The sequence below is a fragment of the Thamnophis elegans genome, chromosome 3 (assembly GCF_009769535.1).
Source record: "Thamnophis elegans isolate rThaEle1 chromosome 3, rThaEle1.pri, whole genome shotgun sequence".
In the NCBI taxonomy this organism is placed as follows: Eukaryota; Metazoa; Chordata; class Lepidosauria; order Squamata; family Colubridae; genus Thamnophis; species Thamnophis elegans.
Window position 1 is genome coordinate 35946766 of NC_045543.1, and position 14526 is coordinate 35961291.

General features: G+C 43.6%; 1 protein-coding gene across 1 annotated transcript in view; it reads left to right on the forward strand.

Moving 5' to 3' along the window:
• The window catches only part of TRPM8 (transient receptor potential cation channel subfamily M member 8), a 175729-nt gene that overhangs the window by 120069 nt on the left and 41134 nt on the right, over window positions 1-14526 (forward strand). Inside the window, exon 18 of the mRNA XM_032213076.1 lies at window positions 5642-5733. Coding sequence (XP_032068967.1) covers window positions 5642-5733 — 92 coding nt within the window. The remainder of the gene's footprint in view (window positions 1-5641; window positions 5734-14526) is intronic.

Consider the following 14526-nt stretch of genomic DNA (forward strand, 5'->3'; position numbering starts at 1 on the left):
CTGCCTGGGCAGGGGGTTGGACTAGAAGACCCCCAAAGTCCCTTCCAACTCTGCTATTGTATTGTATTGTATTGTATTGTATTGTATGTATTGTATTGTTTGTATTTTATTGTATTGTATTATAGATGCAATTAAAGAAAATGTCACTAGGGAGATGTATAACTTTAATCAGGAATAAAAAGGTGCTTGTTTCTGTAGGTACTATAAGATGAAGTTGAGTTGGATAAAAATTCGATTTGGTAGCATTTTCCTTTAGAAATAAAGACAATAGAAAAAAGAGGAATAGGAAAGGGGGAAGTAAAAGGGAAGAGTAGCTAAAGTGAGAAAAGAAAAAATGGAATCAAAAAGCAATGATTTCCAACTTCTTTCGGTGCAGTAAGATACATGATGCAGTTATAAGATCAACATTTTACCTATCTAAAATTGTCAATCTAGCCATTTCTACAACCATGACTTAATCATAAAAACTCAAAGTTTCATTTTCCCCCTTTTGAGCAGAAAGTCCAGGAGAAACAAGAAACTATTTACATTCTTTCCCCCAATTAATGCAGTTAACTTTGCTATGTCTGCCAATTCCATTATCTTTTTGGTCCATTCTTCCATTGTAGGAGTCTCTTTCCTTTTTTGAGCATATGATTCTTTCTGCCATCAATGTATATAGTAAACAAAATTCCATTTTTTCCATCTCTTTATGTATTATTTTTCTATATAACAAATTTTATCAAAAGACATAATTTGTTTGTGCAAGTATACTTCTAGATTTGTGGCAGGGTCTGATTCCCATTTTGGCATTATTGTCCTGTTGTTTCTTGTTGTTTTTGAGAATCTGCTTCAGTTGGGTACTGAGAAAATGTGGTATCATTGGCCAGTGTAAGCTGTAGCTTATTCATAATTTGAATAGTTTCAGTTATAAACTGTAGGTGGCAATCAATGAGGTGTTTTGTTCTATTTCTGTGGTCTATCTTTTAATAGATTCTTCCTGAGAATTGATTAGTTCTACTGTATTAATTTATCTGTTGGTATTTATTTTATTGGGTATTCTTGAACAGCTCTGTCAAAAATAAAAGTGGTTGTAGCATTGAACCTAGTTCTAGTCTAGATGATAGATTTGGTGTTGTATTCTGGTTGAAAGCTGGAAGCATTAGGTATGTTTAATGTAGTATTTATGTACCTATTGTGTACTTTTATGATGACATCAAGGAAATGAATTTCTATCGATAGGGCACGGATGAAATTAATGGTGGGATGGAAATTGTTTAAGTCATGATGGAATTTGATGAGACATTCATAAAGTTTCAAGTGATAAGAGTCAAGAAAGTGGTGTTTTAAGAGCCATGAAGATTTGGGCCTGTTGAGTCCATATTCATTTGCTAGTGGCTATATGGCAATTTGCTATTGCACAATAACATGTGCAAATTTGCATGCACATGTTATTGCTTGTAATGACCTTGGGGGGATAAGGGAAAGATATACAGTCTAAGAAACAAACAGACAAGAAAAGCAGGAGCCCCCAATAGATTTGGAAAAATTTGGAAAGGACCCACCACAGAGGTGGGTTGCTCCTGGTTCAGACCGCTTCAGGAGAACAGGTAGTGGTAATTGAGCATGGTTCACCGAACCAGTAGTGACAGCTGGTTGGCCATGCCCTGAACCGGCTCTCTCCGATGCTCGCCCTGCCTCGCTTTCGCCACATGCATCCACAGAACTGCCTTCTCCTGCCTACTCACAGGTAAGGATATATCACAGCGCCATGAGGTTGCCACCTTACATTACCATACAAACTTCATCTGCTTGGGAAGCATCTTCCCAAGCAGATTGCAGAATGTGAGAACAAAGGTCATAGAACACAGGTGCTGAATAATCCAGGAAAACCAGAGCTGATTTTGCTTCTTCTTGTGCCAATGTAGTGTATTCAATAAAGTTTTACTTTGGAGAAGCAAAATGTCCCAGAAGTTTGCAAAATTTCCCAGGAGTTCTCTTTTGGGATTCTCTAGTTGGACAGCTGACATTAACCCAGCTTTGCAATCTACTGTAGTTTACCTGGACACTTCCAGGGGAGCTATGATACTGAGCTATTGGCAGCCAACACTGAAGATGGATGGTGGGGTGAAGTTGAGAGAAGCCCCCTCCGGGAGGCACTGACAACAGCCCAAGCAGGGCTTGGGGCAAACGATCAGGATAGTGTGCCCTGTTCCCTAAACAGGGACCCGAGAAACTGGAGCAGCCACCTGTTCAGGGAGAAGAGGCAACTTCAGAAGCAAAAAGCATTGTGGGCTGGCAATGTAGGGAAGGCAGCGGAGGCAGAGTACTCTCCTGGAGTTATGGTGATCCAAGGAAGCAAGTGGAAATCCAGGAGAACTGCTGAGTGGGAAGAGCCAACAGAATGGAGGTTCCTGACCATGACCCATAGCCCATTAATGGAACAGCTCAGAGAAATTTAGCAAGCTGGAGGTCCAGGGCTCCACCTCACCCAGTTGGTGGGGACAAAAGTTGGGATGGGAATGGCAGAGCTGTGGCTACCGCATCCTCACCTCCATTGTAGCCAGCAGTTTCAAACCTACCTGGAGCAGTGGGAACCAGGCAGCAAGGGGCAGTGGCAGCCCCTCTTCCGGCATATCTGAAGCAAGCCCAGCCACCTCCAAAGGTGACAGGAGGCACTATACAGGCATCCCCACAAGTGGTGGAGCTGCCATAGGCTATGTGGTAGTATACCAAGACTGAAAGCCTCCCCCTCTTGAAGGCAAAGCATATTTCTAGCATATTTCCTGACACAGGTGTAGTATTATTTGGAGTGATATGCACCCTAATGAGCCCTCCTGTGTAAATGGTGTCTCATCGACCCTCGAAGGGGACACCGCAGAGTGACTGGGGTCACTTCACTATGAGAATGCCCTGAAGCTGATGAACATGAAGCCCTCATGCAAAAGATGTGGTACGGATTTGAGGATCCCATGGAAACCTAGTGGGCAGAGGCCAGGATCTGCTCCATCTAGAAAAGGAAGCGACCAATCTACATCTGAGAATTTCATGGCTCTGCCTCTGCTAGTCTCCCAGTTCTGGGGTGGTCTGAACCAAGAACTGCACCATAACTGCTTGCCCCAAAGGGTGCCTAACAGCCTTTGGGCATGGTACTAACTGGCCACCGATATGGAACTAGACCTGATGGAGTACCACCAGCACACTGCACATGAAGGTTGCCCTGCTAGGCAACCGGGAAGCACCCCACAACCTGGGGGGGAGGGATTTCTCCAGGAAGAGAAGCCTGAGTAGTTGAGGAGAAAGGAGGAGAAAGGAGAGTAGCCTGTTTCTGATGCAGGAAGAAAGGCCACCAAGCAGCCAACTGCCCTGCTCCACATTCAGCATCTATGTCATGAGCCCGGCCTGGCTGAAGATGAAGAAGCTGCTGGCAAAGCTGAAGGAGAAGACATGGGCCGCATAGCAGGTCATGGAGGTCTCTTCCCCACTCCAGCAAAGTGGAGGGAACTCTGACCCCCAACAAGCCTGATGAAGTCTTCTATGAAAGTGACAGCAAAGGGGAAGATGACCTGATGGTTAGTGGCACCATCATCCCAATAACTGCCAGGGTAGAGACTCTGGGCCCCTACTCAGGAGTAAAGGACACCATCATTCTACTAGACTTGGGTTGCAACCAGTGCCTGATCAGCTTCCGACAGTGAAAAGTTGGGGCTAAGACTCAGGAAAGCAGCCTGTGTGATTTCAACAGCTAGATGGTTTCCCTTATGGGGAGGGGGGTATGAAAGGAACTTACTTGACAGACCCAGTAAGCCTAAGGCTCAGGAACCAGATAGAGACTCTCTGCTTTATTGTGGGCCACAGAATGACTGAAACCATGACCCTAGGGCTAGCATGGCTAAAGAAGTGGAACCCAACAGTGCACTGGGATGATTTTAAGTGGTGCATGAAAAAGAAAATGGCTAAGCAGCAGGAACTAGAGAAAATATCAAGCACCAGCTATGAGATGGCAGGTGGAAAAATGGAAATGGAGTCAGCTAAGATGCTGACGGAGGGCAAGGTGTCACAGCTGCTTATTCCAAAGGAGTACTACAATCTCGCTGTAGTATTTAGTGAGAAGGGATCAGATGTGCTGCCACTTCACCATCCCATGGACTGTGCTATTGAGATTATGCTGGGGGCAAAGCTACAAAAGCCAAAGATATATTCCATGATATCCAGGGAAATTGAAGAACTTAGGAACTTATAGACAAGCTTCATCCAGCTGGCCAATGCTTTTCAAAGAAAAGAAAGATGGGTCCCCAAGGATGTGTGTGGATTATAGGGGGATAAACACCATTTGCATGGAGGACCATCTCCCCTAGATGAAAGACATGTTGGGATACCTGTCAAAGGGGAGGATCTTTATCAAGCTGGACTTGAGGGGAGTGTACTACCGACTGAGGATCAAGGAGGGAGATGAATGAAAGGATATGTTCAACTGCCACTTGGGATGCTACCAATTTGGATTACAGGGGGTGCCAGCTGTGTTCATATAGCTGAGAAATGAAGTCCTACATGAACACCTATACCAAGGGGTGCTAGTGTACTTGGACAATATTTACTGAGATCATGGATGAGCATGTAAAGCTAGTGAGAACTGTGCTAAGGAAGCTGCTAAAATCCACCTATACATGAAGCTGTCCAAGTGTGACTTACACATGACTAGCTTAGACTACCTAGGGCACTGTATTTCCAGAGAAGGGGTAGAGATGGACCTGGGGAAGTTGATCCTAGAATGGAAGGCCCCAAGGATCAGGAAACAACTGTAGAGTTTCCTAGGATTCACAAAGTTCTATAGACAATTCATTCCCATGTTCTCGAAAATAGCGCTGCCCATTATGAACCTGTTAAAAAAGAGGAAAAGGATAAAGCCTAGACTGAGTCAAGCCTTGAATTGGACTGTTGAATGTCAAGCAGCTTTCAAAAAGCTAAAGAGACTTTTTGCTGCTGAGCAACTGAAAGAAGCTTGGGGAGGGGGGAAGGATGAGTGGTTTCAAAAGCATACAGGTGACTTAATGCTAAAGCAAGATTTAGCGTGGAAGGGGAATAAAATATATGTCCTAGCCAGCCAGAAAACTATGATCCTACAAAAGAGTCACTACACAAAGCCAGCGGGACAGTTTGGGTTTGTAAAAACTCTACACCTTATAAAAAGGCAGTTTTTGTGGCCTAAGATGAAGAAGGACTTAGAAACCTATGTGGTGAGTTGCCCTTTATGTGGATTTAGTGGGGCATTTTGCTCCTTTTGCCGAATTAGACATGATTTTTAAAAATGCAATCATTTATAGCACATTTGAAGTTATAATGCCACATGGATGCATTTTTGTCCCAGTAGGCATAAAAGCCAAGAGCAATTTCAAACTATCCATTTTCCCCAAGCCATCCAGGTTAGTGAAATCAGTGATACACAATTGTGTAGATTCCATGGCAAAACATCCAAGAAGTCAAACTGTCCTTATCTCATTTTTTTCCTTTGATTCTTACCAACTTTCTTAAGTTAAATAGCTTGATAAATAGTACATATATTAGTTTCCTATTAGGTACACATAAATGTTTGGATTCATGGTATTGTTTACTTATCTTTATTCTATTACGTATATAATTTTCTGTTTCTTTTTTTTATTAGTGGTATATGAATGGGAGTAAATACTTTTCTGACTTATGGAATGTTATGGACACCCTTGGAATTTTCTACTTCATATCAGGAATTGTGTTCAGGTATGTTTCAGTTGATCCATGGTGATACTTCTATTGCCTTGAGTTCAGAGCTAGAATATGCTATAATAATTATGCAAAAAAACAAGTGACGTGCAGAAAATTCCTGCAGTTTATCTCATTAATTTTCAGTCAGATAGAAAAGTTAATGCTTTTGAAATTCATTTCCAAGGCAAAGAATATATGGGAGAAATACATGGGCATGATGTGATATTGGCATTTTATTAGGTGGCTGAAAGTTGTGCATTGTGGACGTACTATTTGGTCTTTCTCTGTACAATCAACTGACCAACATCCAGAATAAGAAAATAACAGAGTTGGAAGAGACTTTGGAGGTCTTCTAGTCCAAGCCTTCTGCTCAGGCAAAAGACCTTTTACCATTTGAGACAAATGGTTGTCCAATCTTTTTAAAAAAAAAAAAACCTCCAGTGATGGATCACTCACAACTTCTAAAGGCAAGTTGTTACAGAGGTTTACTGTCAGAAAATTTCTCCTTAGTTCTAGGATGCTTCTCCCCTTAGTTTCAGTCCATTGCTTCTTGTCCTGCTTTCTGGTGCTTTGGAAAGTAGGTTGACCCCCTCTTGTTTATGTGAGTCCCTCAAATATTGGTACACGACTATCATGTCACTCCTAGTCCTTCATTTTACTAGACTATACATACTCATTTCCTGCAACTGTTCCTCATATGTTTTAGCCCCCAGTCCTCTAATCATCTTTGTTGCTCTCTCTGCATTCTTTGTTGCTTTACTCTGCATGCCTAATAAATGTATACTTTGAGGAATCTTACCTTGGGGTTGTGATTTCCTATGGGCTGTTAATTGGAACACTGACAAAGGCCTTTAATCATCTTAGTTGCTCTTCTTTGCACTTTTCCCAAAGTCTTTTTTGTAATATGGTGACCAAAGCTGATGCAGTAATCCAGATGTGGCCTTACTAAGGCTTTCTAAAGCGTACTAATACTTCACATGATTTTGATTCTATGCCTCTTTTATACATCCAAAGATTGTATTAGCTTTTTTGGTTGCTGCTGCACACTACTGGCTCATGTTTTGTGATCATCTGCTAGGACTAGATCCCTCTCATGGTTACTGTTTTGAGCCAGGTTTCACCTATTCTGTACTTCTGCCTTTAGTTTTTCTTGCCTATGTGTAAAACCTTACTTTTCTCCTCATTAAATTTAATGTTGTTGGATAGAACCCATTGTCCAAGTTTGTCAAGATCTTTTCAGATCCCGAGCTCATAATCTGGGAGGGGGGGTTGGCTATTCCTGCTAGCTTAGTTTCATCTGCAAATTTGATGAGTTTTCCTTTTATTCTCTCATCTAAGTCATTTATGAAGATATTGATGAGCACTGGCCCTAAGACAGAACCTTCTGTTACCGTGCTGCTTACTTCCATCTGTGTAGACATAGTACCATTAAGGACTATGTGTTGATTTGTCAGCCAGTTACAAATCCATCTAATGGTGATGCGGTCTATCTCCCATTTTTCTAATTTACCAAAGAGTAGGTTGGGATCTAATTTGTCAAATACCTTGCTGAAGTCTTAAGTACTATGTATGTAAGCACTATGTAGTAGCATACTATGTCCACAGCATTTCGCTGGTCTACTAATTTAGTCACTTTGTCAAAGAATGAAATAAGATTAGTTTGGCATCATCTGTTTGGCCTGAACAAACTCATGTTGGCTACTAATTATAACTACCATATTTTTCTGAGTATAAGACACACCTTTTCCCCCCAAAAAGAGGGTGAAAATTTGGGTGCATCTTATACACTGAATGTAGCCCCACCCATCCCCACCAGAGGCCAAAAATGTGAGGTATGGAGGCAGCGATGGTCTGTGGCAATCCCTACATCCTAGAACAGCTGATTGGGGGTATTCCGGCAGTCCAATCCACCCACCAATCAGCTGTGCTGAATCAGGCTGCAATAAGTGCTAAAGCAAGGGAAAGCCACTTAAATTGGTTGTCGTAGAAGGCTCACTGTCTAAGCTCCTGGGACTGGATTGGTTTGCGGCTTTGGGTTAGAGATTACAGGGGTTCACAAAACCCTGGGGGAGACCATCAGAGAGTTGAATAAAGAATTTGCCAACATGTTCAATGGGACGTTGGGAGAATATAGGGGTACTGTGATATCCTTCAGTTTGGACCCTAAAGTGGCACCAATAAGAATGAAACCGAGGAGGGTGCCATTTGCATTAAAGCCCAAGGTTGATGAACAATTGGATAAATTTATTCAACAAGGCATACTGGAACCAGTGGATCATGCCATGTGGGAAATCCTATTATGACACCAGTGAAACCAGATGTGTTGGTCTGGATTTGTGCGGATTATAAATGTACTCTTCAATGGAATGTATACCCGTTACCAGTGGTACAGCACTTGTTACATTCACTGGGGGTGGTGGTGGTGGAGATCTTTGCAAAGTTAGATCTTACCCAAGCTTACTAACAATTTCCTGTGGATGATGCCACTACTGAAGCCCAAACAATTGGAGGGCATTCCATTGTCATTGCCTATAGTTTGGGGTAAGCGTGGCCCCAGGTTTGTTACAAAGCCTGATGGAATGTTTGTTACATAGCATCCCTGGGGTTGTCCCTTATTTCGATGATGTGCTCATATCTACTGCCAGTAAACCTGAACTATTTGAACGACTACAATTAGTGTTACAAAGATTCCAAGAGGCCAGGCTAAAGGTAAAGGAAGAAAAATGTCAAATAGCAGTAAATCAAGTTGATAACTGGTTGATGCATCCGAATTGCACCCCACCAAAGAGAAAGTACATGCAATACATGCTGCGCCAACACCAAAGAATAAGATGGAACTCCAGGCCTTCCAAGTCAATTTTGTGTCGGAGAGTGAAAGGCACTCTCCTGGGTTTCAGTCTAATTGGAGCTATGTTTGGGTCCAGATTAAATGATATGGGGGTCCCCACATATTTACCAAGATTGGTGCCAAAGACATCCTCGAACTCCTTAAGAAGTTCTTTGGTGCTGTTGTCGTGGATGGGGTTGATTCCGATTACTTCACAGCCAAGGAGTTTGAACCAGTCCAGTCCTAGGAGGCTTTGCAACATGCTGTTTACTACCGTCACCAGAAGCAGTCCATTGAATGACTTGTATTGCACCCTGAAAGTGCCTTGTCCAAGAACTGGGACTTGGTTCCCTTGGTAGTCGTTTAGGGGGATTTCTGAAACTTGCAGCTTGCGCCTCTTCAGGTTGGGGATGATCTTCTTGAGCATAGCCCAAGACATAATGGTCAGGGATGACCCCGTGTCGATCTCCATGGAGCATGGGGATCCCTCAAGGAGGACTGTGATTCTCAGCTTCATGGTTTATGTGACGCAGGTTTGGTCGATGGTCATGTGGTGCATTGCTCTGGTGGCTCCCTCTGGCTGCTTGGATTGTGGTTGCCATGTTCCATGTCTCTGTGGCTTTGGGTACGCTGGTTGATTCCGCGGCTGTCGGGTGGATGCTGGGAACTTGCTCCTGCAGACTCTGGCAATGTGTCCCTTCCACTCACAATGCTGGCAGATGGCGTCCCCGAAATGGCAAGCCAATCTTTTCTGATTGCCTCCACGGCCAGTGCAGAGTGGAAACTGTGATTCAAATTTCTGCGCCAATTCCTTGCGATCAATGCACATGCGGTAGATGCCGTCATCGCTGTCTGATGCTTGTGGCTCTGGCTCTGGTTCATGCTCTGATGCATACAAAAAACTACTCTTTGACTAAAGAGGAAGTTAAGAAGCTGGAGGAGCAAATTATTAGATATGTATTTGGAAAATCTTTAAATAAAATCCATCAGTTTATAGAACAGCTATTGTCAGCCTCTGCTTCGCGTACTTACTATCGGCTGCCATAGAAATGGGGTGGGTGGGGGCATGGTATTTGGGATGGGAATAAATGGTACAGGAGTGATATGAAGAAGGGAGTTTTCTTCTCACGATCTTCTGCGCATGCTGGTGGCTAGTGTTTGGACTTGGTCAAGGCCAACCATCCTGCATACCAACATGATGATGCCTTTTAGAGATGCACCCCACATGACACCTAAAGGAGTTACAGAGTGGGGTCATTGGAGGGAGGGGGCTGGGTTATCATTTGATATGTATTTGTTCGCACTTTTCTGACTTAGATCTTGCTTTACTTTCACTGCCATCTTTTCATAACCAGTAAAAATATTTTAATTCCACGAACAATGGAGTTAGGAGTTTTCGTTCTTCGTTATTGAAGGAGGCACGCCTGACAATAAGCAAGATCTACCTTCATGCTCATCTGGGAAGTAACACCTTCCGAGGGGAGTGCACTAAAAACAAAAATCCTCCACAGAAATGCCCAACCCAGGCAGTGACCAGGAGGACTACATGGGGGCTACCGGATCCTCATGCCCCTTGGAAACGGAACGGATGGCTGAATTGAACTTGGAGGAAAGATCCATCCGCTCCAGGTGGTCGTTGGGAGAGGGGCAGAGGAGTGATCCTGAGGAGATTCCTACTGGAGTTACCACCAGCCGACACCGACAACCTGAGACTGCCTGGTAGGAACTGAACAAGAGGATCTCATGATGTCCCATCCTATGAAACTTTTTCAAGAGGCATGGGAGAAACACCGTTTTTGTAACAGCTGTGCTGAGTGGTTTGGCTGCACAAGTTGGTCTGGGAGGCTCCAATCATCTTGCCATGTGTGTGTAGAATTAACCTTTCCAGCCCCCTCCAGCTGCATCTTCCCACACAAATTCCTTTGCACTTTGAAAGAATTTCAGAGAAGCAATTCATCATAAGCTTCTTTTCTCAAAACCCTCTACCTTAATTCTTCGCTAATATTTTACACTGACCGGGTCAGGTCAGTGTTGGGAGTCAGCACCCCTCACCAGCACCCCATGTCAGGGTTGCTGGTGATTTATTTTAATGGGAGATTCGGGTTAATGTCAGCATTCCAAATATCATCCAGAATTAAATCAGAGTTCAAGGAAGAGCTTTCCTCAAAGTTCCAATTTATTAAGAGAGACATGTTGGTACATCTATGGGAAACCTGAATCTGAAAGCTTCCTGGGTTTTCACCCAGTTGAAAGTTCAAGACTTTGGCCCCACACCTACAAGTTCATCACATGGTCCAATCTTCAATTGCCACCCTGGTAATTCCACCCATCCACGTCCGGTCAGGTGCAGAGGTGCAAAGACAAAGGATGACCTTGGGCTTCTAGAAAGGAAAGTTTTATTTTGACAACAACATTCTACTCCTTACTATTCCCCATCCAATTCCCCACTAATGAAACAGTATAGTAAAATAAGACAAAGTGTGGCAGGCCAAAGATCCAAAAGGAATATGACTGGAGGCCTGATAGGCGGTCTCAGAAGAAAAAAGTTTCCTGAAAAGAGAATAACATAAAAGTTAACATAACAAAATTAATCACCACCTCCTTTCAGTAGTAGTGAGTTTCTTGGAGATGTAAGTGCATAGCAAGAGGTGGTCTTTATTCTTTTGCAGTAGCACTGCAGCTATCGCAACATCACTGGCATCCGTCTGAATTATGAATGGTCACTCAGGGTCAGGGTGTTGCAGTATGGGCTCTTGGGCAAAGAGCCATTTTAATTTCTCAAAGGCTTTTTAACAGTCCATTGTCCACTTTAGGGGTTGGTTCGCTTTTGGCTTTGTTGGGGAAGGTCCCCTTTTTAAAAACTCAGTCAAATGGGAGGGCAATTTCTGCAAAAGTCAAAATGAACTGCCTGTAGAAATTGGCGAGTCCAAGGAAGCTTTGTAGTTGTCTGCAAGTACTTAGAGGTTTCCAGTCCAACACAGATTTCACTTTTCCTAGATCCATTTCTATCCCCTCATTGGAAATGCGATAACCCAAGTAATCTAGTGAGGTCTTGTGGAACACACACTTCAACAACTTTGCATATAGCTTGGAGGCTAGAAGTTTTTCAGGACTTGCCATACCAGCTTCACGTGTTCTTCTAGGGTTTCAGAGAAGATCAAGATGTCATCTAGACAAATGAGCACTCCACGGTACAGGTGCTCATGTAGCACCTCATTTATGTTCTGCATGAAGACTGTGGGTGCTCCTTGGACCCCAAATGGCATGACTTTGTATTGAAAACTGCCAAGGGGTGTGTGTGTTAAAAGTGGTCTTCCACTTATCTTCCTCTCTGATCCATATGCAGTAATATGCCTCTCTCAAGTCCAGCTTGGAGAGATTTTGCCTTTAGCCAAGTGGTTTAACATATCTTTCATGAGGGGAAGGGGAAAGGTGTTCTTTTTGCATACCGCATTCAAGGCTCACAGATCAACACAGAGATGAACCCCGCCATCTTTCTTTTCTCTGAAGAGCACTGGGACTGCTACTTTCATCTTCTCTGGTTCAATAAAGCCCCATTTCAAATTGGTGTCGATGTAGTTCCTCAATTCAATCATCTCATGGAGTACATTTTTAGCTTTGGTAATGTTTGAAGTTTATTGTGCAATCTGTGGGTCAGTGAGGGGGAAGATAGTTGCAATCCTCCTCACTGAACACCCCCCCTCACATCCCGGTAGTCTTTTGGTACTTGTTGGATTCCTGGAGGTTTGGTGTCTCTTGCAGGTGCTGCAAGTTCCAGACGGTTGGGCTGTTGAGTTCAATCGTTCCTGGGTGGCCTTTTGGCTCCACCAGTGGTAACAGCCCAAAGCCGATAATCAATTTTCTAATGCCGTCCTCCCACTTTATTGTAGGTGCCCACTTGTCCAGCCATGCAAGCCCCAAGGTAATTGATTCCTGCATTCTTGGAACCACGATGAATCAGAGGAACTCATAGCGGCGGCCTATCATTAACTTTACCAACTCGGTAATTTTCATGGCTGGGGGCCCCCCAGTCAATGTTCCATCCACTTGCTCAAATTGAAGGGTCTTGTGTGTATGCCTAGCTGCTCCACAATCGACATGCTGATTAAACATTGGGTGCAGCTGGTGTCCATAATCGCGCCAACTTCCCCCTCTACTCCCGTTTTGAACACTTGGAGGTTGCATTTTATCATAAAGGGGCAGATGGGTGCACTCAGCATTGGGTCATCTTCAGCATTTTCCTCCTCCAAGGCCTCCCCATTGGTTGGGCTTTTCAACACCTTAGGTTGGGGATCCGCCTCTTCCGATTGTTGGCCCAGATGACTCTTTTGGGGTGGCTTCTGGGGCCTTCTCTTTACCGCACTGATGGTTTGTGCGCACGTTTGTGATATTGGGGCTGGAGCCAAGCACTCTGACACTATGTGGCTGAATTGATAGCAATGGTGGAATTTTATTGCCACCCTGAGGGACAGAACCTAGTTGTATCTCTAAACTTAGGAACCACCTCATCATTGTTCCGCTATCCATTCTGCAACTTCCCCCTCATTCATCCCTTCTTCCATTGTCAAGAATTCTTCTCTATGGAAAGGTGGGGTAAGAACCTTTTGGGGAATTGCAGGTGAGATTGGACTCGGTGGGGGTCAATCCCTGGGTTGGTCACTGCCCAGTTGTCTGCCATGGTGTCATCTGCTGAAGGAGAGCAGGTGCCCATTGGCATCTCTCCCATCCATGACCTGGAGTTAAAACCTATTCCAGGGTTGCTTGATTCACAAGTTACAGCTCAAACTTTAATGGCTGACTAGGAGAAGATATGGCCCAAGGCCCTTTCTGCTTGCTGGTTTGATTTTCCCATGTTTATGGCCAAGGAGGTGCCCACTGGCATCTCTTCCATCCATAACCTGGGAAGAAAGCCCAACCTGGTAGCACTGGCTGCAGTCCTAACATCGGTGTCTTGACTAATGAGATATGCTGGCCACATCCCTTCCTGCTGTCTCAGCTCATTTATCACCATATGGAAGGAGTAATTATCTCCAATCCAGTATATTTCCAAGCCTTTTGAGGGAAAGGAGGAGTCTCCACTCACGTTTGGCTGCACAAGTTGGTCTGGGAGGCTCCAATCATCTTGCCATGTGTGTGTAGAATTAGCCTTTCCAGCTCCCTCCAGCTGCATCTACCCACACAAATTCCTTTGCACTTTGAAAGAATTTCAGAGAAGCAATTCATCATAAGCTTCTTTTCTCAAAAGCCTCTATCTTAATTCTTCGCTAATATTTTACACTGACCGGGTCAAGTCAGTGTTGGGAGTCAGCACCCCTCGCCAGCACCCCATGCCGGGGTTGCTGGTGATTTATTTTAATGGGAGATTTGGGTTAATGTCAGTGTTCCAAATATCATCCAGAATTAAATCAGAGTTCAAGGAAGAGCTTTCCTCAAAGTTCCAATTTATTAAGAGAGACATGTTGATACATCTGTGGGAAACCCGAATCTGAAAGCTTCCTGGGTTTTCCACCCACTTGAAAGTTCAAGACCTTTCCCCCACACCCACAAGTTCATCACATGGTCCAATCTTTCACTGCCACCCTGGTGATTCTACCTATCCACTTCCGGTCAGGTACAGAGGATAACCTTGGGCTTCTAGAAAGGAATGTTTTATTTTGACAACTACTCCTTACTATTCCCCATCCAATTCCCCACTAATGAAACAGTATAGTAAAATAAGAGAGAGTGTGGCAGGCCAAAGATCCAAAAGGAATATGACTGAAGGCCTGACAATTTATATATTATCCCTATCATTTTTCTTTCTGGGCTTTGGATTATTTTATCTGTCTCTGTATCTTAACACTTTATTAATATCTGTAAAATTTGGGTGTGTTGTCCTTTCTGTCGGGGATAGCCAATTTGGGATTTTCACATAGTGATTTTTTTTTAATTTTGAGCCAGTTTTGCAATTACTCATTTCTAATTAGATGTTTTTGAAAGTA